At 41.6% G+C, this 23150-nt stretch overlaps 1 protein-coding gene and 1 long non-coding RNA gene across 25 annotated transcripts in view; one reads left to right on the forward strand and one right to left on the reverse strand.

Moving 5' to 3' along the window:
• The window catches only part of PDZ-GEF (PDZ domain-containing guanine nucleotide exchange factor), a 74251-nt gene that overhangs the window by 19642 nt on the left and 31459 nt on the right, over positions 1-23150 (reverse strand). For 2 of the 15 annotated variants that reach the window (XM_022788758.2, XM_022788760.2), the window contains 13 exons: positions 21466-22605; positions 17552-17836; positions 12746-13041; positions 11681-11904; positions 10959-11200; positions 9530-10214; positions 7664-9351; positions 7150-7501; positions 6920-6988; positions 5274-5759; positions 3803-4003; positions 3326-3461; positions 1142-1435 (listed from right to left, as the gene is read on the reverse strand). In XM_022788758.2, the coding sequence (XP_022644493.1) occupies positions 3361-3461; positions 3803-4003; positions 5274-5759; positions 6920-6988; positions 7150-7501; positions 7664-9351; positions 9530-10214; positions 10959-11200; positions 11681-11904; positions 12746-13041; positions 17552-17836; positions 21466-21672 (4836 nt within the window). In that variant the 5' untranslated portion in view covers positions 21673-22605 and the 3' untranslated portion in view covers positions 1142-1435; positions 3326-3360. The other 13 variants (XR_015328679.1, XM_086990478.1, XR_015328702.1 and 10 more) reach the window with 10 other exon arrangements.
• On the forward strand, positions 13038-19362 carry LOC147758378 (uncharacterized). 10 transcript variants are annotated; one of them, XR_015328763.1, is made up of 5 exons: positions 13038-13615; positions 13766-16265; positions 17353-17409; positions 17573-17964; positions 18674-19362. It is a non-coding gene; the product is annotated as an uncharacterized LOC147758378 (long non-coding RNA). The 10 variants fall into 10 exon arrangements; XR_015328765.1 differs by having other exon boundaries at positions 18677-19362; XR_015328769.1 differs by lacking the exon at positions 17573-17964 and having other exon boundaries at positions 13766-15989; positions 16222-16265.

Here is a 23150-nt window from a genome sequence, read left to right on the forward strand (position 1 = left end):
ATATAAGTTCCAATGTCTCAGCTAGTGCGCGTATGGTATTCAAGATTATTATCACTAGGACGCTGAATGCTTCTGAAGCCGTTCATTGATCATCCTGTTTCTTTTGCAAATAATGCCAATTCGTTCTGTCAACACCACAATCATCGTAATAATTATCATCACCATTGTCGTCGCTCTTCATTTCATAATTGAATAGGGAGGCGACAGTAGCGACAGCTTACCTCCTTTCCCTTCTTTGATTTTTACATCGTCAATCAACCTCATTATTGTTATTATACGTAAATGAGGAAGTGTGCATTACTTGTATATGCTGTCAACATTTAACATTATTATAATAGGTGGGCTCTGTATTTTTTACACACGTGCGTCGTATATATATATATATGTATGTATATATAAATTATATATTCATTTTGCAGGGATATGATGTACGTCTGGCTGGTTAGTTGTAGCAATAGTTTCATCTTTGTGACACCAACTGGAAGATACAGGAACGTCTGAGCGGTTCTGCACACTACATCCCTGAACGAAGGAAATCCGCCCGCGTTGCAGCTTTTCTTTTGTCTATCCGTGTTGTTACTATTGTAAAGTACTTTAGTTGTCACTGTGTCACGCGTTGTTCGATGAGTTGAGAGTATTTGGAGTGTCTTTGATCTCGTGGCTTGCTAAAACTACGACGTCTCTGGATTGAAAAACGGCAGATAGTAAACTTCATTGACTTAAAGCAGATGGCTGAAAATTACTGCAGAGGTACTGCTCTTGTAGACGTCCTTGTTGTTCAAAGCAATTGGGTCTGGATTAGTCAGCTGATACGGAAAGGGTCCACGAAAGAACGTTAGGATTTGCAACAGCAGTAACGATAACCGACTTGGAGGAGGTTTGTTGCAAGGCAAATGTGTCTCATATTCGCTTAAATAATCTTTTCCTATGTAGTAATCCACTGTGCTTCTACCTCTATCCGATACTTTTTTCGATTGGTCCCGCAGTACACTCAGTCACCGCCTGTCTGTGCGAGCGAATTCGTACTGTGTTTTCCTAATTGCGATATTTAATCGTTATTAGCGTATGATTCGTCAGAACCTTTTTCGGCATTTGACGACGACAGGCGTGGGTATTGATAGTGAATCAAAATGGCTACTGATCCTTGGTTAGTTCATTATTTAGTCAGTGGTTGTATTTATACATTAGTGATCGGTCGATTTTTGTGTTCGCGATCCCTATTACATCTGTAGTAATCATTATATATATATATATATATAGTTTATGCAATTGATATGTGCGGCGCCACGCGTATTTTCTGCAGCCGATGGAGATTTGCGAATGCTTGTGCAAAAAGCCATTCCAGTACGAAGTTAGCTTCGTTTTTCTGTTGACACCATCCATTGGCCGGCAGTGAGTTGATCTCGTCAAACAGCGGAAACCTGAGTATCTTCTTCTGTAAGTAAATACATCGCAAAACAAAATAATATCGTGCAGTCAGACGTTCGGCGGTTTAATCCAACTGCTCAACGTGTTTGCAAGAAAGGCACGCTAGCACCATCCCTATACTGCTATAACATTATAATCATACACGGGTGTGTATTGACGGCGTCACGAACTAGGCGGCATCCCCCATGTGTATATAAGAGGCACCTATTCAATACAAGATAACGTATCGACCGTATTTCTCTAGCTAGATAGCTTTAAAGCCAGGTGTCGCAGTCAATATGGACCGTGTCGGGTCAATGATTTTACTATTATAATTAATAAATTACGCGTTTTGAAAGCTAAGATTTGGCAGTAACAGTGCGTTCCAATGCCCTTCTTCATGAGAGATCGCCTTGAAAATGAGTAGGATTTCTATCAAACTCTGATTACGATCCTACCAAAGTTTTATTACGATATAGGCACGTTAGCTTCCCAGGCCCATAAATTGTACTATTTACGATCAAGATGCATTATCCGGAAGCATAGCCCTGAAAAATTATTCTGGCGCTTTCGTTCTGAACAGTTCCATGTAGAAAGATGCTTTTCATAGCGGTCAACTAACTGCGGAAAAGTTGATGAAATTATTGCGGAAGTTCAACAAGATCAACACGAGAGTAGCCAAGAAACTAAACATCCGCCACCAAAACATAAAAAAAGTCCGATGCTTGAATGCCACACGGATTGACGTACAATGATTTATTCCATTAAATCTTCGTCTACGAAATAACGAAATAGTTATTTCTAAAGCAATTAATCACGGGTGATGATAAGTGGATCACACACGATACTGATGTACAAAAAGGTCATCGTTAACGCGGCGAAGCAAAGCACAACTTCCTAATCAGCGTGTATTGACGATGAGGATGAGATTGGAGAGGAATCGTGCATTGTAAGCCGCCGCTGCCGTTGCTGCCTGGTAGAACAATCGAACTAGTTTAGAGATGCAAAGATCGCCTATAACAAATAATTTTTCGCCCAAAAACTACAGAAGTTCTACAAGAAAAATTATAGAAGGTCATCGATTGAAGTGGCACACATTTGTTAGGGAGGTACAAGTACATTATGCGAACTTTGAAATTTTCATGTCCTTTGAACTAGCTGAGCCTATTTCTTAATATCTGTTTAAAATACCCTTCTTTATTTTTTTCACGTACTTATCCCAGCTCTCGGACAGCGTCTGGACAGTTGAACTAATTCCCATTCGCGCTCCCATATAATATTTCCCTATCTATGACCTCTCGAAGAGATGGAACGTGGAGTATGCTTTCTCACCAGTGGCCTTTCTTAGGGCATGGAAAGCCCCGTAACTACCCGGACTCGGATCGGGAGAATAAGAAAGTCGAAGTTGATGTTGGATATTCGTTTGTTTACCAGAAAGTAAGTAAAGCATGACGATGACGTCTGGAAGTAACCACAGTGCGTGCCTTCGATTGCCGTGCCAACGATCAATGAGTCTCTTAAAAAGAGGAAAGATGGCAGGCTACATTTATTGCTTCATTTTCGATGAGTAGTAGACGCACCTGATGATGATTGCAAGTCCTATTATTACCTTACGTCTGCACCTACTCGACACTGTTGCCGATTTCTCTCTAGGGCGACGCCACCTTCTCTCCTGGTCCCTCCTTGGCTGGCACCATGCCTTGTCTCTAGCGGCTTTATGTTCCAGTCTAGCTGACTTAAGTTCCGCAATTTGCACGTGAAATACACGATACACATTTGGCGCAATTCATGGAAAATTTATTTCTATTCAGTTTCCGTATGTTAAGTAAGTATTTGGGTTTTAATTCTGTAATACGTTACATGTCAAATACCAGCCTTAATCGACAAAGCCCTTGAACTCTAAGTTATGAATAGTCACCCCGATTGCGCCAATGCGTTGTTGACCTTCGGGTCTCAATGTCTGGTCATGTCTTTGCTGGTCCCCGATACTGCGGTCGTTTCCACCATGCATGTGCCCTTGTTTAAGACCTCTTTGCCTAGTGTAGCGCTGTAGCCTTCGAGAAACGAAATCATGACACGATATTTTTCCTTCTGAGCTCATTTCTTCTTGAGTAAACTCAATCAGTCGTCACTGGCAAGTCTCTAGAAAATCAGAATGTTTACTATCCAAATTTCGTCTACTGGCGGCATGTAGCTCAAAAAATTAGTCAGTTCAGAAAGTGCACCGAATTCGCTTACCTAATATTTTAGTAGTATTGCTTTGACATATAAAAATATTTACGTCAGTTTTGGATTAAAAGTCGTCGATACTTTTTTCGACAACTAGATATTAACACTCTCCTGTTACAATAATATAATTTTAGGTTAGAATTAAAGGCTATAGCGAGGAGGGTACCTTCATTGCTTAGCTGGTAGTAGGCAGTGCCTGTCTGTCCGGTGTGAGAACTCTGACCAGGTATCGTTTGAGGTACGGCAACCCCTTCGTGGCTTCGGGATCGAGGTAAGCTGGCGTTGTTGATCTGCACTAACGGGCGCCCGATCCGATCAGATGGAGGTAGCGGAGGCGCGAATGGCTTCGCGCTACGACCACGATTGCCTATAGAAAACACGAAAGAGACGTCATACTCACACAATAAGAGTGGACTCTAATTAGCAAGCATGTGCCTACACACGCCGCTATAAGTTTGGTGTCTTTCAAACGCGAAGCATAATTTATACTACCAATATACTGATCAAATGTGGAAACGAATACAAGCTGTCCTACAGGAACTACCTTACCCTAATTGATAGCCTAAGTGGCCACTGCTGAACATATATTCCCATTCTTCTTCTGCACTATTTTCTTCAAAACGACAACGATTAAATAACACGATAGATTGTGAGGTAAGGCCTAGGCCATGTATCAGCGCTTCGATAAGATTCGGACTACAGCTTTGTCTAGTAATAGAACCTTCTTGCTATCGAAACGGTTCGAAATCGGACGAAATATTATAGAGAAACAGCCGTTGTTTCATGGGACGTAAAAACCCGTGCACTGCATTATCCTATTACCCACTTTACCGATAATGCTTAAATCTAGTCCGGTGAGCTAGCCATATGAGGGTAATCCTCATTGTTCTAATGCTATTGGTTCGTCTGTCAGAAGTTTTCCATTCTACTTACCTTCAGGTCCAATGAAACGCACCATGTGCTATACACTTGATTCAACATGCTAATGTCAAAAATTCATCTTCGAAAGACTGACACTTTGGAAGTACGAGTGACTAGGTATAGTTGCTATTTGTAGAAATTATCATTAATTTGCTAATAAAAACATAACTATGGATGTCTGTTCGCTTGTTTGTTTAGGTGCTGTTATTATTATTAAAGCGATGCAAGGGCAAAGCCATGAACAGCAGCAAAAGCAGCCATTGATTCATGCTGGTTTACTGTGAATGAGACAAATAAATATACACCATCACCAAGCCCATCACCAGTGTGAGACGACACAAACTGTTTTTATTCGTAACTATTCTTATTAAAGTGAAGCAGTCTTTTACTTTTCTGATATTGTTAATTCTATGATTCCATCTATGATATGAAGAGAACACTATCGTCTTCTCTTAGAATCGGATAACGATAATAATTAAAATGATGATAATAGTGTGTGTCCTGTAATAACGTAATGTGTATATATATATATATATGCTACGCATTTTTTAGAGACCGCGCCAAGCGACGGCCGTCAATACGGATGTGGTAATGAGCTGCTTTACATAATCGTTCGAAAAAAAACTGTTGTTATTCGTTGTGTCTATGTTTTTTCCTGTCGGTGCGGCTTTCGTTGTTTTCGAGTTAAGATCAGTGAGGGTTAGGTTGGGGGTTACCTGTTGTATTCACCCCCGACGTCACATGCTTCTGTTGTAGCTGGTGGCGATTGCTGGCACTGCCGCCTTTCAAAGTTTGCTGCTGGTGCTGCTGCTGCTGCTGCTGCTGCCTGACAGAAACTAAGCTCGTATGATGCGGTGGGGGGAGGGGTGGTAGAACGGCGATCGCGTGCGGGAACGGGGGAACTCGGTAGCCTCCGCTGGTACTAGTCAAACCGTCGCTCATACAACCTCCACCAGCTGTCACCCCAAAGAAACGTGCCGGATTGTGGTGGTGACCCAGCGTTTGATACCCGCTCAAGCCATCTCCATGATGATGTGGGAGATGATGTAACGGTGAATGCTGACGAACCATACTCTCAGATAGACCGCTGCTTCCTTTACCACCCGCCAGATGATGGCTGAATACTGTTGCACTAGTGGCAGAGATTGTTGCGGCATGTTGTTGTTGCTGTTGTTGTTGAATACAATCCGTGCCCAACGTATCTGTTTTGGCCCAGAGATTATGTTGAGATCATGTTTGAACAGAAACCACATTGGTACGCAGGACACAGTAGTAGCAGCGGCAACAAGATATGAGAAAAAGTAATTTATATATTAACAAAATCAAGACGAGTTTCAATAGGAACAAGAGTATCAATAGCGGCAACGGAGAACAGAAAGCACATAAAGAAACGGGTTGCATTTGAGTTGGGTCGACAAAAAGTGGTCAGATCCCAAACAAAAAGACAGACAACGAAGAGATATCGTCGTTTGAAGAGACAAGAACGCCATAGTGAGAAGCGTGGACCCCCGGGGCGGTACAACAGTAACAACAACAACAACAACAACAACAACCGGCAGACGGATGAACGGACAGACAGGGGACAACGACGAAAGAACGAACAGACGTGCGAACGACCACAAACGCCAAAACGTCGTCACAAACACCCGAGCGTATAGTAGAAAACGGCACAAAAAAAAAGAACAGTAACAACGATAATACACCAAATAATAACAGTGTTTGTTAGTTTATCGTCGTGATTTCGTCTTTCCTCATCGTCACCTAATTATGACGAGCAGTAGAAGAATCACATCAAAACGAGAAAAGTTTGTCACAACATTTATGCGACTATTAACATGATTATTGATCCAAATAACCCCATTTTTGTCTATGATTTACATTCCAGGCTTTCTGTCACCCATAATAAAGCTTGCAATTAAAACAGGCCTCGAAACATCTTGCTCTATCTAGAATAATCGTGCTTCAAGTCGATAGATTCGTGAAGAACAAACCATTAATAAATATGGGTTAAATCCGTTAATATATATTTGGGGGGGGGGGGGGGTTAGAAAAGGTTGATGTGTAGCTTTGGTAGGCAATACAGAGCACAAAGACCAACACCTATCATTAAGCGGCTAGGTCACAGTAGGCCTTGACCAGGGTTTTGATACCATGTTACTATCAGATAACATTCGTTCGTGGCCCATCGATATTGGAATACCTACCAGAATGTGCATCTTAGCGTGTGCTTATTCTATCATCAAATGATTTATCATTGTTCAGAAGTTACAGTTGGGTCGTTGCTTGTGCTAGTTAATCTACACAAGTAATAGCTGTTATTAAAAATGCTCGGTAGTTTAGAAGGGCGAACTTTGTTACTTACCGAGATGTGAGTTCGTTGATGAACATGAGCTAGGCCCAACCCCGCTGTCAATCGAACTCATCGAACAGACTGCAAAGTTACAATGCAGATGACAAACAAAAGCACATAATGTGTAAAGAGTGCAAAGGAACGCATTAGTATGGCTAGAACAAGTCTAGTAAGTTACTCTAATGCGACGGATGTATGTCTCTGACAATTTGGAAAACTTCATTCTGGCGAGAAGCACCTACCAGAAGCGTGATCCCTGCGTAGACTAGTGACGCTGGAACTCTCCGGCGAGAGGTGAAGGTTATTGTGAACACTTCCAACGCCGGCGCTACTACTTGTGCTTCCTCCATGATGATGATGATGAAGATGGTGATGAGGCTGGCCTGCGCTTTGTACAGAATGCACTCCCATCCCAATACCCATGCCGATGGCAAGTCCAAGGGCGGCGGTACCTTTATGCGCGAGCGAGTCACTACCCCCACGAATCTGAAATGGCAGGCTACTTTCAGCGCTGCCCTTGCGCATTGCTGACGGACTGTGGGACATTGAAGTAGCTGATGCTACACTCGTACTGCGTGCACTAGTTGATCGAACCTAACAATTAAAAAAAGCATTTAATTAATGAGCCGCTTGCTAACATAACCAATAAAAATGGAACAATGAAAACGGACAAATGAAGTATCGTCAAAAGCCAGGAAATTCATTATCAACAACACAAGTATACGAGATTAGTAAATACAAATATACAATACAAACCTTTGGAACACCTTCAGAAAGTGCAAGCAGTTTTCGCATCGCCTGAGGCGAATCGGTACCAAACTTCGGCCCAAGAGTTTTCTTTCCTTCGGAGGCTGAGCTTGCTAAGGAAGTTGATGACGTCGTACTAAGTGTGGGCGACGGATGACGTCTACGAGGATGTGTTGGGGCGGATCCACCAGACCCACTATCACGTGAGTTTACGCTTCCTTGGCTTACGGGGGTACTAACACCCGGTTGACCCTGCAGAGGCTCACAATTTAGACTAAGTCTGTGCAATTCATCTTCGTCGGTGATAACCTTCAACCCGGAAAAGTACGCCTTTACCCGACGAACCATCTGGGCCTCCTCAAACATTTTTTTCGGGTTCGGACCGGCAGACGACTTCTTGCGCGAAGGCCTGTGTCTGGGCCCCCCTGAGGTTCCGGAACTTCCGCCAAGGGCCAAGGCGACCGCAGACGCAGAAACCGACGATTCCAGCGATTGTTGTTGCTGTGAGAGCAAACTACTTGAAGGAAAAACATAAGGCTGGGAACACATATTCATTAAAGAGCGCACTTCCTTCGAGACCATGCGAAGTTTTTCGAAGTTAACCAAATTATCGACCAGCGTGTCATTGCCATAGTGAATAAAGGTGAGATCTTTTCGAACGACCGGGTAGAATGGGATAAGTGGCGGGTGTAATCGCGTCACTAGAGTACGGTAACGACACATGTTACGTGAAGGGTCCATAATTTCCTGCATGTCTTGAAAGATTTTATGATATTTTGTAGGCAGCTTGTCCCAGGTACCTTTCAGGCGCGCTACGGCACCATGACCTAAGCCACTAAGGATGGCAAACATTGAGTTGAAGTTTTTGTATTCACGGAAGTGTCGCGCCAGCTTTATAAATTGTTTGATTGTTCGCATTCGCCGCATAACTGTTGGCTCGGAAACGACTTGAGTTACAACCCAAAACATTTCACGATTGACCAGTTCCGCAAACTTCGATAACATTGGTGCTCCGTATCGACTAAGAGTTACCTCAAATAGATCGTCCACATATTCAGTTGGTTCGATTTGTCGAAAGATCTTGAAATCCTCCAGCGTTAGCTGAATTGCGACCTCCCCGCTATTTAATTGTAGGAATGAGACTTGACTTTCACGGAGGAGTTCGCCAGCTAGATTATCAGGTACCAGCGCTTCCTGGCTATTATTGTTTTTGAGATAGTATCGACTGCGAAGTTCCATTCGATCAGCTAGATTTTGCATTTGCTCTGGAAGGCGTCTCTGTTTCACTAACCCTCCTTCGCCCACAGTCACTTCACAAAGGGAATACAGTGAACTAGAATCAGTGATACCGAATTCCCTTAAAGTAAGCATAACAACTTCTCGAGCGGTTGTCTCAGCGTGGACGACAAGAAACTTAGAGGTTTGATCAGCGCGGTAAACCTTGAGTACGTGCTCAGGGAAGTCTGGCGCCCGAGAAATTTGGTCGCTGCTTGCCGAGTCACAATAGATTACATTCGAAGAGAGGTCCGGGTTCGAGTGGCTGTGATATAATGAACCGCTTCGGTGACCACCTCCACTGCTGTATGATGCTGTCCCATTAAAAAGAGAATCATCACTAGAGTGAGCCGATGACGCATCAATCGAGGCATTCTTTGAGATGATTTTCGCCAAAGCTTTTTTTAATTTCGTCGGTTTTCCTGTCAACCACCCAGACATAAAGAACAGAAATCATTTTATATAAAGAAATAATACACGTGGGGAATACAATTTGCATAAGGGTCAAGCTGAGCAGAATTGTTTTGATGAATTTTTACCCTTTATTAATAGTAAGCAGATATATATATATATATATATATATTACCATTGGCTACGTACCCAGTGTCATGAACATTTTTTTAGATGACGATCCATCCGCAGACTTGTCTGAAAGCCCTGAACAATGCTGGGGGTCGACGCATTTATCGTACATCAAATCATACATCTCACTTAACTTCATTGGATTATTATTATTGTTGTGCTGAGCGCTACCACTGTTACTATGGTTATTACTACTGGTAGTGCTTGTACTGTGGCTGATCGAGTTGTTATTGTTGTTGTTGTTGTTGTTATTGTTGTTGTTATTATTATTATTATTGGATAACAGACCCCGATCAGAGACAAGTGATTTTCGATGTTGGCGCATGCGAGCTCGATTCGGATTGGTCGTCATCTCTTTGAGGCCCATTAGATTGGATCGTACAGAGATCTGCAAGTGAGTACTCTTCTTAAACAGTTCAAGGGCTTTCATGTGCGAAATATTTGCAAAACTCTGGCCGTTGACTTCAAGGATTTGGTCACCCCGTTTCAGCCCAACTTCATAAGCCTTTGAACCTCGTTCGACTTTTGCGATGAACACCTCAAACCCCGTTTCGTAACCACCAACCATCTGGAACTGAAGCGGTTCTTCACGGTTTGGCCGAGCTAACGTTATGCTACGTGTTCTTGCTTTGGCAGCGCACGCGATGTTGAGCAATTGCGTTTCCGAATTTTTTTTGCACTCCTCAAGCATATGTTCGAAATCCTGCAATAGGGCGCAAGCACAACAGAACACAGTATTGAGGCCTAGGTGATTCATCTTACCGCTGGCTGATACATTTACGCATCACTGGCCCCCTGGCTATACGCAGGCTTTGAGACAAATCGAACGCCTGTGTCATCATTTCTAATGGGAGCTTTCGGCACCTGTCCATTACCGGTTCGAGGCACCCAAGGAATGTCCTACTTTCGCCATTTCCCTTTAGTCCAAACACACTCCTTTAATGACCCAAACGTGGATGAACGCATTATACAAGATCTAGCTTCGCCAGCGTGGAATGCCAAGAACTATTCGCTCAGTCGTTTATTTGTATCTCGGCCGTAGCGCAAAGCCAATTACTGCGACGTTACGGTAACCTCCACTATACCGTTGCATCTATTATAAAAAAAAAAGGAATCACTTTGACGTATAATATTTACAACAAACCAGATGTTCACTTCGAAAAATAACTCAAGGCGAGATCGCGACGCCAGCTGGATATTTAAGTGCCATGATTTGTTGGTATTTGAAGATTTACATGTAAGACACAAGACAGCATCCGGCCGTCTTTGATGCTCCATCCAGCTTAAACTTCCGCTAGTGAATTCAGACGAATAACGCTCACGGATGTCGTTAATCCTATAGCGACCAAGACGACAATTAAGATATTTTTCAAAGTTTCTACATAGCAATGTTCTATTTGTATGGCTTAGCTTTTGTTGTACTACGCGGTGTGAGAGCGATATTTACCTCAAGAAATTCCATCATATCGGGATCAGTCTCAAAATCGGTAAAATGATTATTGACCCAGAGTAGTACGACGCGTGTGACCCGATCGCGAAGCTTATCATCTTGAAACCAGTCAAGCATTTGTCGTGTGATTTCGGCCGGACTGTCAACGAATGTTCGATAGGTAAGTAAGAAATCCTCAATATAACCCGGGTCTAACACATTCTCGTCGAGCAGTTGCGCTAATAATCGTTCCGGTGTACCTGAAGATTACATCAAAACGTCCGTTGGAATAACATGTATTTAATCCAAAGCTCATATACATGTTTTCTTAGGGTCTCAAATCCATTTTGAATGTTAGCCAAAACTCTAACGTTACCCTATTCAGACTACTTTCTTGAACGCAGTACGCGTGCGATATTATTGCCCGGGGCAAGTAACGGGACCTAACTCAGCCTGAATATCGGAGACACAAATCTGTTATAAGGGACTGTGGAGACTATTTTGGGGTAAACAAAAAAAACATCGTTGAAGAAATCGGCAGTTGAATAACTATTCTTAGAAGCGTGTCTATGCTCCCTTGACATTAGCACCCTATACGGCTATGCCGTACTTTATGTTGGTGTCTCACTGAAACGTCGTCTTTTGTACGCAGCCACTGGCATTGATGCTGTTTCGCCTAAATGTCTAAAAATCGTCAGAAACTTCTAAGTGAGAGCAGTTAGAATTAGACGAATACCAACCTCTTATCACTACGTGTCCTCGACGAGTGCCTCCATCAAGCACTCGATGTTCCGTAACAAGAACGACTCTTCCGTTCTCCTCGAGCTTTCGTGTATTCTCCTCACCTTGATGCAAAATTCGGTAGTATTCGGATTGAGCGATACAGACGAATTGACAGTCGTCCATTTTCGTTCGCATAGTGCCCACATGATGCATCTTTTCCATCGTAGGAGTGATGCCGAAACTGAAGCAAAACATTAAGCACGTGCGTATGCTCGAAGGATATAGCAGTCCTATTTTTATAGACATCCCAACACGCTACTCATTTCGATATGACTAGACGGATCTTATAAGTCGAATGAGTTGATTGATTTTGTTAATGCTGTACAAACATTGACTAAATAGCACACAGAAACATACTTGTATTTCTTGCCTTAATCACAACTTATGCACGTTATATGATTCGTAGATGGATCAATGTTATTCACCACAACATTGCGAACTCACAAAGGATATATGAAGATCACTCAATCTTCAAACATCCGTGGTAGTTGATTTCTTTTTTTCTTTTCTCTTTTTCTATTACTTTGCAATTTTTGTCGCCAAAATCGAAAGTATAACATCGCACTGTTAAAATGTCAGCAGCGCGCATCGACGCACAGCTGCCAACAGCCGATTGTCGAGCATCGATCACTGCTTCGCCCTCTCCTCCTCGTCAAACAGAGTCTTGAATTGTCTAGACGTGCACGTAAGTCAACATATGAACGGCATAAGTCTGCACTATCTATCTTCGTGCATTTGTCCTGCAGTTGAGTCCTTTTTCGTTGAATGCACAGAGTTGTATCTGGGCTTCCCCAACTGACCGGTATAACATCAAGCAATAGCTCTATTAATGTAGCAGTAACGCAAATGCGCGAGCGAGGGTGTCACGCGACGACATCACGAATTTGATTGCCAGTTACCAATCGAAAACTATCAGCGAGCTATAAATACAGGCATCTGTAGCTGATCGCTGCCTAACCGAAAGCTATCATTTTATTCCGGATCTTTTATGATATTGGGTATATTTTTACTAGTTTTCTTACCTATCACCCAGATATAGATCGTGCACGCTACCATCGGGCAGTTGGACTTCGACCATTCCGTTTACGATGACACTCCACGAGTCTAACTCTTCCCCATCATTCATCACCACTGTTCCCGCTTTCTCAACGACAGCAAATACCATAACTGCGCAGAGTTCGCGCCGAACGCTCAGCGTCATATTGGCGAAAGCTGGAAGATGCTGCATGAACTCTAATAATGTTTCGATGTCTTCTTCGGCTCGCTCATTAGGATCCTTCTCCAAACACTCGCGATACGTGTCACGAACAGTCAAACACTAAAATACAGATGAAGAATAGAAAAATTTAGCAAATGATAGGTTAGAGAATAATTCTTGTGCAGCAGCAGCAGCAGCAGCAGCAGCAGCGACAGCCACTGTCGTATCGTGATTGTGCAGTGAATACCGCTGAATACATTCTGCGACTTTGGCGTTGTTCTTCCTATTGTTCGTAGGGAATTGACGAAACCCAGGACGGGAGGCTCACCTAACCATCGTTGTACATGGAAATGAAATCAAAGTATGCCCCGTTCGAACACTCAACAACAATAATACTCCGTTTTATACAACGCTGTTTCGAGCAATTGTTCGTTTAATTTAGCAGATGTTGACTAAAATGCGCGCGCATGGCGTATGGATTCAAATTTCCCGTGTTCTATTGCGGAAGTTACAAGATTTCTGCTACAGCTTGACATCTTCTTGCTTTGTCATGTACAGGTGTAGTGAGTGTACGCTGACTTTTCTTCACAATCATTATTTTCACGTATAGCTTTATTTTAGCGCTTTGAAATAGATACAAAGTACAATTTTGACGATGATTTTCCGGTCGTGTCTCTACCATTCAACTACTACGGTATGTATGAATGTCGCTTAACCAATTGAAAATCAACCGCAATGCCACCTGAAATTAAGTTTTTAGGTATTACTTTTGTGTTGCAGGTATACTAGATCAGACAAGCCAGCCATATTGCACTATTTATTGCATTGTATTTCGTGTCACCAGGTGTAGATGATCGTCTAGCACTAATCAATGCGAGTCACCCGAACGACGTCTCTTCAGGAAAACATCTACATCTACCATTAACATTAATTGATGGAAGAATTGACATTTTGGATTTAGGTCGATTTGTTTTTAGGCTGGGGTAAATGGAGCATACGATGGGGAAACTCACAGACGAAAAAAACTTGCACAAATTGTATAGTGACCCCACTAGCCCTATACTTTATAGCTGTTTAATTTCTTTTTTTCATACTTTTCGTAAAAGCAAATACCTAATGCACTCGTACTCTATCGCATTGATCGATCCTCAAGGTTTTGTATCGTACGGTGAATTTTTTTCATTCAGAATAGCTTTAAGCACTTGACACACTTTCACTACAATGTCGACCTACAGTATTCCCCGCTATAGTATTCCCCGTACAGGTGAGTCTTTCGAAACTCTAATGGCTTAACGTTTTTGCTGCGGCGCCTCCCGACCAGTCACCTTTTCAATTGCGTTAAAATCGGCAGCCATTAATTGTTTATATACATGTATATATATATATATATATATATATATATATATATATATATATAGGACAAGGCCATTAGTTGAAGACTGACAACTTGTCCGCTAGCGACTAAGGCTTTTACATGCTAATGGTGTTGAGGCTAGCTATTTATTGTCCGCGATCGTAACTGCAACGGTAAATATATGTATAATTTCTTGTTTGTTTCAGATTGACAAATATTACTTTAGTCGTGTAATTCAAGTTGTTCTCTTCGAACTAGTCCATGCACTTATGCCATCATTTTTTTCAGTCTCCTAAACATGGCTTGAATTTGATCGTCCGAACAGCCCTCAGCTGAATGAGCAATTGTCTTTGAATTTTTGTACTTTCTTTTAAAACTGTTCTTTACTTTTGAGAATAGGAACAGGTGGCAGGGTGCCAGGACCGGCCAACGCGAGGGTTCGTGCAACATACGCACCAAGTTTTTTTTTGAAAAATTTGCTACGCGGCTAAAGTGGCGCGCCGTTATTGCCGACAGCTTTGGCCTATTTTTTAATAATACTTCTAGTGAATGTGGAGTTAAAAGTCATTAACTCATAATGAAAGATTTTCCGCGATTTTCTTTAGTCGGGTTTCATTTTTGCACCAGTACCCAGAAGGTTGCATCTCTGACTTTTCATTGTAGTCGTACGCCTCCGCTTAATAAAGTCTGACTCTTTTAGAAGTGCCAAATAGTTTTTCTGTCCATGGATGTTCATCTGCTGGACATTTCGGTGTTTCAACACATACGCTTAAACGGTCGGTCATAATGGCCTGACATGAGCCAATCGAGTCCTTTTATGACATGGCACTTGACAAGCTCGACGTGTTTTGTTCGTTCTACGTTCTCGTCCGTAATCGCTGTCATATGTTATTAAGTATTGTCTTCAAAAAAAATCCGTCGTCCAAACGCTTGAACCACGTGTTATTGATTTCCGTAGCCATTCGCAGGGTGTCTGTACGCTTGATTTTACTGTTCTACACAGAGCCCAGTGCAGGCCCATTGATAGGTTTCGCAGAATGTTAATATACAGTCTCATTCAATCTCAAGATCCTAAAAATTTTGCCCTTTTCATGTGAATGTGCGGAAATACAAGCGATTCAGTTAAATTTAAATTGGGATAAATAAATGCAGGGTGGGGCATTTAAATTCGGACCAACTTGGCTGGCTCTTTGTCCTAACGGAAATGCGCTCATTCGTTGTCCTTGGCACTAAAAAAAACTTGTTCTTTTTTCTAGGTGTGAAAAAACAGCACATCGTTTTCTGAATGTTTTTACGCAAGGCATACTTTCAAAAATTATTGTTTGTCCAAAATTGACAGTGTGCGTTATCGTTAGTTTTGATGCGATGTTCGAAGAATCCGAAATAGCTTTGCGTAAGGTAAACCGAAAGATTCTCTATGACGTCTAAATGTAGAGGACCTGAAAATTCATCGAGACACTTTTCAAACACCTGTTTTTTTTTGTGGATACAATAATTAAGCGCCGTTTTCGAGAGGGGAATATCTGTTGCCAATGAGGTCGTGCAGATAAGCCTCAGTAATCTATTTTGGGTTTTTGGCCGTTTTGGGGCCTTGTATTGTTAGCAATTTTGGTCTGATTTTGCGTGTGTTCATATGAATGGTTTGTGCCAGCAATAGCCGTTGCCGAAATGTGCCACATAAACTGAACGAACCCTGCGGTCACGTACGCAGAAAGTAAGTGTTTACTCTTATACGAACGGACACAAACATGTGTCCAAAACATGTTGTGTTAGGGATTAATGCGACGATCTTTGTTCAAACAGCTCTGTTTGCATAGACCGCTTTAACTGACCATTGAATAGCTTGCTATAAAATAATTTACATGTAATCAAGTCCGTTTTTCGAATAACATTGTACCATGTTTATTTAATTACACACGTCAATGATGCTATTCATGTACTCGTAGCTGATTCAACACCTACAAACTGCAAGCTGACAACAGAACTGATGGTTAGTATAATATAAAGATTTTTATTACAAGGACGCTGATACTTAGGATTCGGTTAAAATAGAACAATCATTCATCATATATATATATATATATATATATATGCGAGATCAATCTTTTTTGAACTTTTTCACAGGCAAAATTATTTTTAGTCGTTAGTCTACGATCTTCGGCCCTCTGGGCTGTGAGAGACCCTGAAATCTCGATAAGCAATTCTGACATTACACTGAGATTTGAATAAGTTTCCTATTAACAAATAACAGCGGTAACCTACGAGTGTAATGTGTGGCGAGTATGCTGAGTCTATAAATCTTCCATTTCTACCATTTTGGTTCAATAATGTTACGTACCCCATGTAACCCTTTTCCCCGATTATCTAAATTCAGCCGCAGTCGCAAAGAAAAGACTACAAAGCGAAATACATGGCCTGTTGCAGCCGTACATTTTTTCAGGATGATACCTCACATCTGCCCACCGGCGTAAACCATACGATTATCGTCGAAAATCAATATGTCGCTATTCAATGCAACAACAGGTTTCTGTTGTGATGCAATAGAAACAAGAAAGCATACTTTTTTTACTTGTCCGCTTTTGACTCCCGCTCAAATCATGCGACACTCATTTATCCAATTATTTTTCTCTGCTAACTCACCCCAGGTCCATAAATATGGTACTATCAGATATACCAGAGCCATCAGCTTCAACGCTTCATTACACGTTTCTACATAGGATCTTTTTGCAAACGTATTATCGGGTTTCTTTTGCAGAACTAACGGCTCGCATTGCTTCCAATAGGCCCTTCATCGAATACAAGGTTTATACCACAAGCTCTTTGCGCTGCTGTGTTCCAAGGCTGGACTCATATTTGCAAACCAGTCGAATTTTCTGGTTTTTCATGGTCGATTGCAATGCGCGTGCTAAATATCTCGCTAATCAGTCCCAGATATAAAAGAGTATAGGGGAGTTTTGCAAATAAAATAGTGTTGTGAAGTGTCGCACCGTTATAGAAGATCTCCACTCTGAAGTATAGGAGTAACCTTTCTCACATCAGACGTTCACTAACCTATTTCATTATCGTTTGTTAAACAGGAGCCTTACTGTGACGACGATAATAATAATACTCAATATATAAACAAGGACCTATGGGTAAGTGATGCAACTCATACCTTTACATTTTGCATGCCAATAATAAAAAGCGATAAACGAACGTAGCATGAGAAAGGCGTGTGCAGTTGATGGTCAGCTGAAGTGATTAACTGATGGGTAAAATGGGGCACAAGACTCTTACCTCCATATGCTGTGCGTCTAGATCTTCATCATCATCTGAATCAGCTGTGCTTTCCGGAGGAATCCCTGTTGAACCTGAGCCCACTCCGAACTCTGGATCATCGAGAGAACTCTGAATCGAATGCATTGTGTCTGATCCTGAATATGCCGATGAGGTGTCTGATGAACGGGATGAACGATTCGATTTAAGCAATAACGGGTGGCCCGCAGATCCGACTGAAACTCCTCCTGATCCTAGCGATCCACCCACGCCAGTTCCGCTGCCTGGCGGATACTCCATTGAGTACTGCAATCACAAAACGTCCAAGTCATTGCAGAAATAAATCTGTCCTAAGATAATGTTAAAAGACATCCTGAAAGGTCATCGTTGAGCTAGTTCAAACAAAAGTCTAACGCATGCGCCAAAGCACCAAGGTATCACTACGATATTTCGAAGTAAAAATTGCAATTATCTAAAAAAAAAATTAGGACTAAGGGCATCTGAATAATCGTAGGTTAGTGAACAGGTGGAACTTTTCATAACAAGATCCTGTATACATATGAAAAATCTGAGATATTTCAATCGTTAATTTAAACATTAGCCAATAATAATTTCACCTCTTAGATACAAATAAATTTTTTTTCTATTTGACTCTTATTTAGCAAATGATTGCAAGATTGGTGACATGTATTTCTATTAAAATAATAATCAGAGCTAATTTTGCAACGTTCATAAGCCTATATATATATATATGTGGAAATGATCTGTAGATCGTGATCTGTACCAGTGGTTAAATTAGTAATAGTGGTCTCTTAAAAGTCTATACGAGTAAAACGGATGGGACCGTGCCAGCAGATCACATAGTTTTCGGGGTAACAACAACACTCAATTTAGTACTTCACGATACGACCGTTTGGTACAAGAGTGTCTCGCAAGTAATCGAAAATATAAACATGAAACTATATCTGGTCCTTTAACTTGTCTACTCGAATTTACCGCGAATAGACACGTATTCATATTAGACCCGTAAGTCGGCTTGCACAAACTAAGGGAATAGAAACCAATTTTCGTCTTTTGTTTTTTTTTTGGTGTCGGAGAATTAACTAGAAACGTGAAATCGTCTCTTTAACTGTAATATTTCAGCAGTGTTGTTGGAGACCGTAAACACGGCCATCAAACGGTGATCTTCTTTTCCTGCAACAGCCTGCCCGCCATCCCGTGAATCTAGCCCACTGGCATCAATCGCATTTGAGAACGGTTCCATTATATTATCTCCAGGCAGAATAACTGTCATTACGAGGGCACCAGCAGACAAGCTGTAGGCAATATTGACCTACCTTAAATCTATTATACATATGAACTTACTTCATTCATTGAATTGAAACTTAAACCTGACCGATTGAAATAAATCGGGAAAAAATGTATTTACCATATGAAATATGTACTTGGGAAAAATTGGTACACGCAATCACTAAGCTATTTCTCTGCGAAGAAGCTCAAGAACCCCCCCAACCACATGAGTGAAATTAAATTAGGCGGAAAAATCTCTATAGCTGTGCTTATGTGCTCGATGCAAATCAATTCAACGAGATGATGCATGTCATGGTTCTTCACTTGGATACATTAGGAAGATAAGTTTTTTCAAGACGCGAATCAATTTCTCACAAAGAAACTATTAAAAAGTATCACTAATATAATAACTAACTAAAAAATCTACCCGAGACTTCGTACGCTAGATTTGATCCCTCCGTCATCCTCTGTTTATGATGTGTGTTGTCTATTTATATTCTGATTAAAAAAGCATTATTGTGTAACTGCTTCAACGACAAATATATCACATTTATATATGACTGCAACATAAGAACAGTTACTATTACTATTTTTATAAAGGAATCTACGACCTTCAACAGTCATTACTAGGATATCTTAACTAATGCAGATAGTTTTTAGCCATTTACAGTAATAGATATATATATGTTATTACAGTTATTGATCTGCTTTCGCTTTGCGAGCTTCCTCTGATATATTTTAAAAAGCTTCATGGGTCATTTACTGTGTTGCATAAAAACAAACAATCGTTGCTAGTTTCTCATGTGAGGGTCCGATGACGACGACGACGACGACAAAGATCCTAAAGAGCCCGCCTTGTTAGGCGAGGGTCAAAGATTCACTCTCATTCTGAAATTCTTGTTTTTAAGATACGAAAATACCTGTAAAATGACGCTTATATGTCGTACCATTTTAAAATAAATGCACCTTTTCTAGAAAGACTCGGCTCTAGGCGAGTCTACGATCGCTAATCGTTAAGGCGTAGATACATTTTTTGTTTCGACTAACTGCCTTAGGTAAGCTTGGATAAAATGAATAAAATTATGTAGAGGCGTTGTCTTCTTTATCATGGCTGGCTAAATCATGAGGCACTTTATCAATAATAAGCTCGAGCAGCTAAGTAGAGGCTAATAGACTTTTCAGGCGCACAATATGGCCTTCGTAGGAATAAGTCAACTCTCACGGCCATTAACAGGATGCTAGACCCGTCCGGAATACTAGTCCGACAGGAATAGTATAGGTTCAATACGCTACATAAAAACCACTTCATAGTGCATTTAATCTGGCGCCACCTATGATGAGAGTGAGAGAGAGAGAGAGGGAGAGAAAGGCTTGTTCTAATGCATTAGAGGTCGTCCAGAGTCCATGACAGCATCCGTAGCACTGTGTGTGGATGTCGAACCAGAGTCAACGCGGCTGTACAAGCATAAGACCGTTAGACTCTGTTGCTGAACAGACAGGATTGCGGCGCAGAGGCTGACATTCCTCTACGAGATAAAAGGCTACAGCATAAATTTTATGGTAGACCAATGGAAATGTTACGAGCAGACTATACGTAAGTAGTGACGGTGATCATTTCGAGCGATTAAATAGTCAATGCCACAATATTAAATAACAACCACACTTATTTAACCTTTTTAAGAGACCCCTATGTAAGTTCCCCAATGCAGTGCACTGATGACCAGAATTTGTCCCTCAACAACGTTTCGATAAAATGCGTATGTTTGATGTATGTGGCGAGAATTACGGCGCACAACTCCAGTATTTTCTGAACGCCTTCTTTTTTCGCTCTGGCAAAGTCTCGAGAACTCGTGCCTCTGCTGTTTTCAAGAAGATATAAATACTATTCCCTATAGGCTAGATAATATTTAGCTAGCCACGAAGTTTTCTCCCAAAATAGATTTGTCTTATTTTAGCAGATGCGATCACGTGTTGTTAACAAGGTATCCCTATACAGCTCAGCAATTCAAAGTAATTATCACATAGTTACTGGTCTAACAGACATAATCATATGCGTGAAATCATATATATAAGTAATTTAACTAATGACTTTTAACTTTTACCTACTTGTACCTACTTGCATATTTTTAACTAAAGTATCTGATAATTTCCACTCCGTGTATCGTTTATCAAATCTGTACGTGTACGTGACAGATAAGAACGTTCTGATAAAACGAAACTTTTCAGCTATTCGATAATGTTAATTAAACTTGGTTAAAAGGTCAGTTCAAGCTGTTCACGTGATACGACTACGGCTTGCACCGTGTCATTTTTGCTTTCTGAAGTTTAGAAGCGACAAGAGCTTTTTAAGGCAGTGAGAGAACCTTTGCGGTCAAATAGTAAACATGATTGGACTCGGACCTGGTATTTTTGCCCGGTAGAAAGCCGAGAATTGCCCAAAACAATAACGCTTATCTTGGAGACAGACTTGCGATGAATTTTAATTTTCGAACGAACTACTGTCAATCCCAGCTGGCGTTACATCAACTGCCATTGCCACCTATTTTAATCGAAGCTGAAGTCGCAGTCTAGAAACTAATATGCGTAGAAAATGTTTACCGACTACATGAGCAACGCGTAATAAAAAAAACGTCCAAACTCTTTACATGTTGTAGGTTGTTATGTCGATGCGTCGACGACGATGAAGTACGGGGCGAGTGCTGTGCTGGCAGCTGCCCACCACCTCCAACCTGCGTCGAAGGTGTTGACTGCCTATGGTGGAGCTGTCCGTTACCAGCTCCCCCCTTTTGTGTCACGGCGGCAGTCTCGTCAAGCAGCGCATCCACCGAATGAACCCTTTCCCTATGCGCCATTCGAGCAGAGTATGGTTGGCTTCCCCCAGGGCTGGTTCCGCCAGACCCTGCCGAGGTGCCAACGCCTGCCGTTTGGTTTATCGTCGTTAGAAGTCCCCACTGACAATGCCTCACATTCAATCACCAATCACAGTAGGACTATTGACCTATATGGGCTACCTTCTATTTTACTAGATGGTCAAGAAGGCAGACAGACAGCAACGGCTGCATCGTCCACCACAATTCGGCCTACCATGAAAATGCGGCACGTACAATGAAGACTAATCACTCGGGAAACTACCAAGTAGGCCAGTTGAGTAGAAATATATCATACAGCCTTGAGCCGCTTTGAGACCGAGGGATAGACGATCGAGATCTTGCGTAACTTCTCAGCCGGTTTTCCTTGGCTGTTTAGCCCAAACGCATGATCGCTATGGGCCTAGCATAAAGACGTTGTTCAAATAAGCGCTGCTAATGAAGAGTTTAGTCTTCGCAGTCTCTACCGCTGTGCTGTTGGTATATATTCGCTTTTTCCTTGCACCGGTACGGCCACCGACACCGTAGGCACTGCAGGCACGCAGCAGGTGCAGCAGACAATCTTGCAGTAATAGTCGTTGCGATCGTTTCTCGTGAGACTACAGCCTTCGGTGATAATGATCATTATTATCTTCGTGGCATTTTGCCATGCGGAGTTAGCGACTGTTGGCGCTACCAGGAGCATGGCACTGGTACGCGGTAACTCGTGCTGCAGTTTTTTTTTTTGTTTAATTCACGATACTGTGGCACCGGTAACGGTAATAGCAATAGCGCTTCCCACGACTGCCTCAGTAGATACCAATACTAAATCATCAATGTTATCTTCGTTGCTGGCGTTTTCGTTGAAAGGCCGCCAATCGTATGGATCGTGAATCGCTGCCCAAGAAGCCATTTGTAGTGCACTAGCGCCTTGTAGGCCTGCAACGACACAAAGAAAAAGAAATAAAACCGAAATTTGAAGGTTACGAGGCCAATATACATATAGGCACGTAAATAGTAATAATCTTTAATGTAATAGGCGGTCATACAGGGGATGATTTTACTTCGAAATTTGTCGTGGCCTTCTAATACAATCGTATGATGATGTATCGTGAGTATCTAGAATCATCCGCGGTATACGAAGATAGACGACCAACAAGCAGAACACACAACATCTCATTCGCAAAGATGTCGCGTGAGTTAAAACAGATAGCCCGCTTCTCCGTAAGTCGCAGCAAGTCGACATGAAACAACGACAAGAGTCAGCTTCAAATTCGGCAAATGTTTATACCTAGCTAAACTACTGGCTAGAAGCATTTCTATCTTTGGCTTGCCAAAACTGTATGCATTGTACGACTATATCTACAAAACCTGCTATATGTCGTCTATTTTCTCCGAATGTCTTAACGTCACTAGCGTTTCTGCTTTAAACATTAGCTAGAAAAAAAAAATACTGTAACAGTGCTGAATACGAACTTTTCAAA

This window comes from Varroa destructor, unplaced genomic scaffold, assembly GCF_002443255.2.
Source record: "Varroa destructor unplaced genomic scaffold, Vdes_3.0 BEIS01000001.1, whole genome shotgun sequence".
Classification (NCBI taxonomy): Eukaryota; Metazoa; Arthropoda; class Arachnida; order Mesostigmata; family Varroidae; genus Varroa; species Varroa destructor.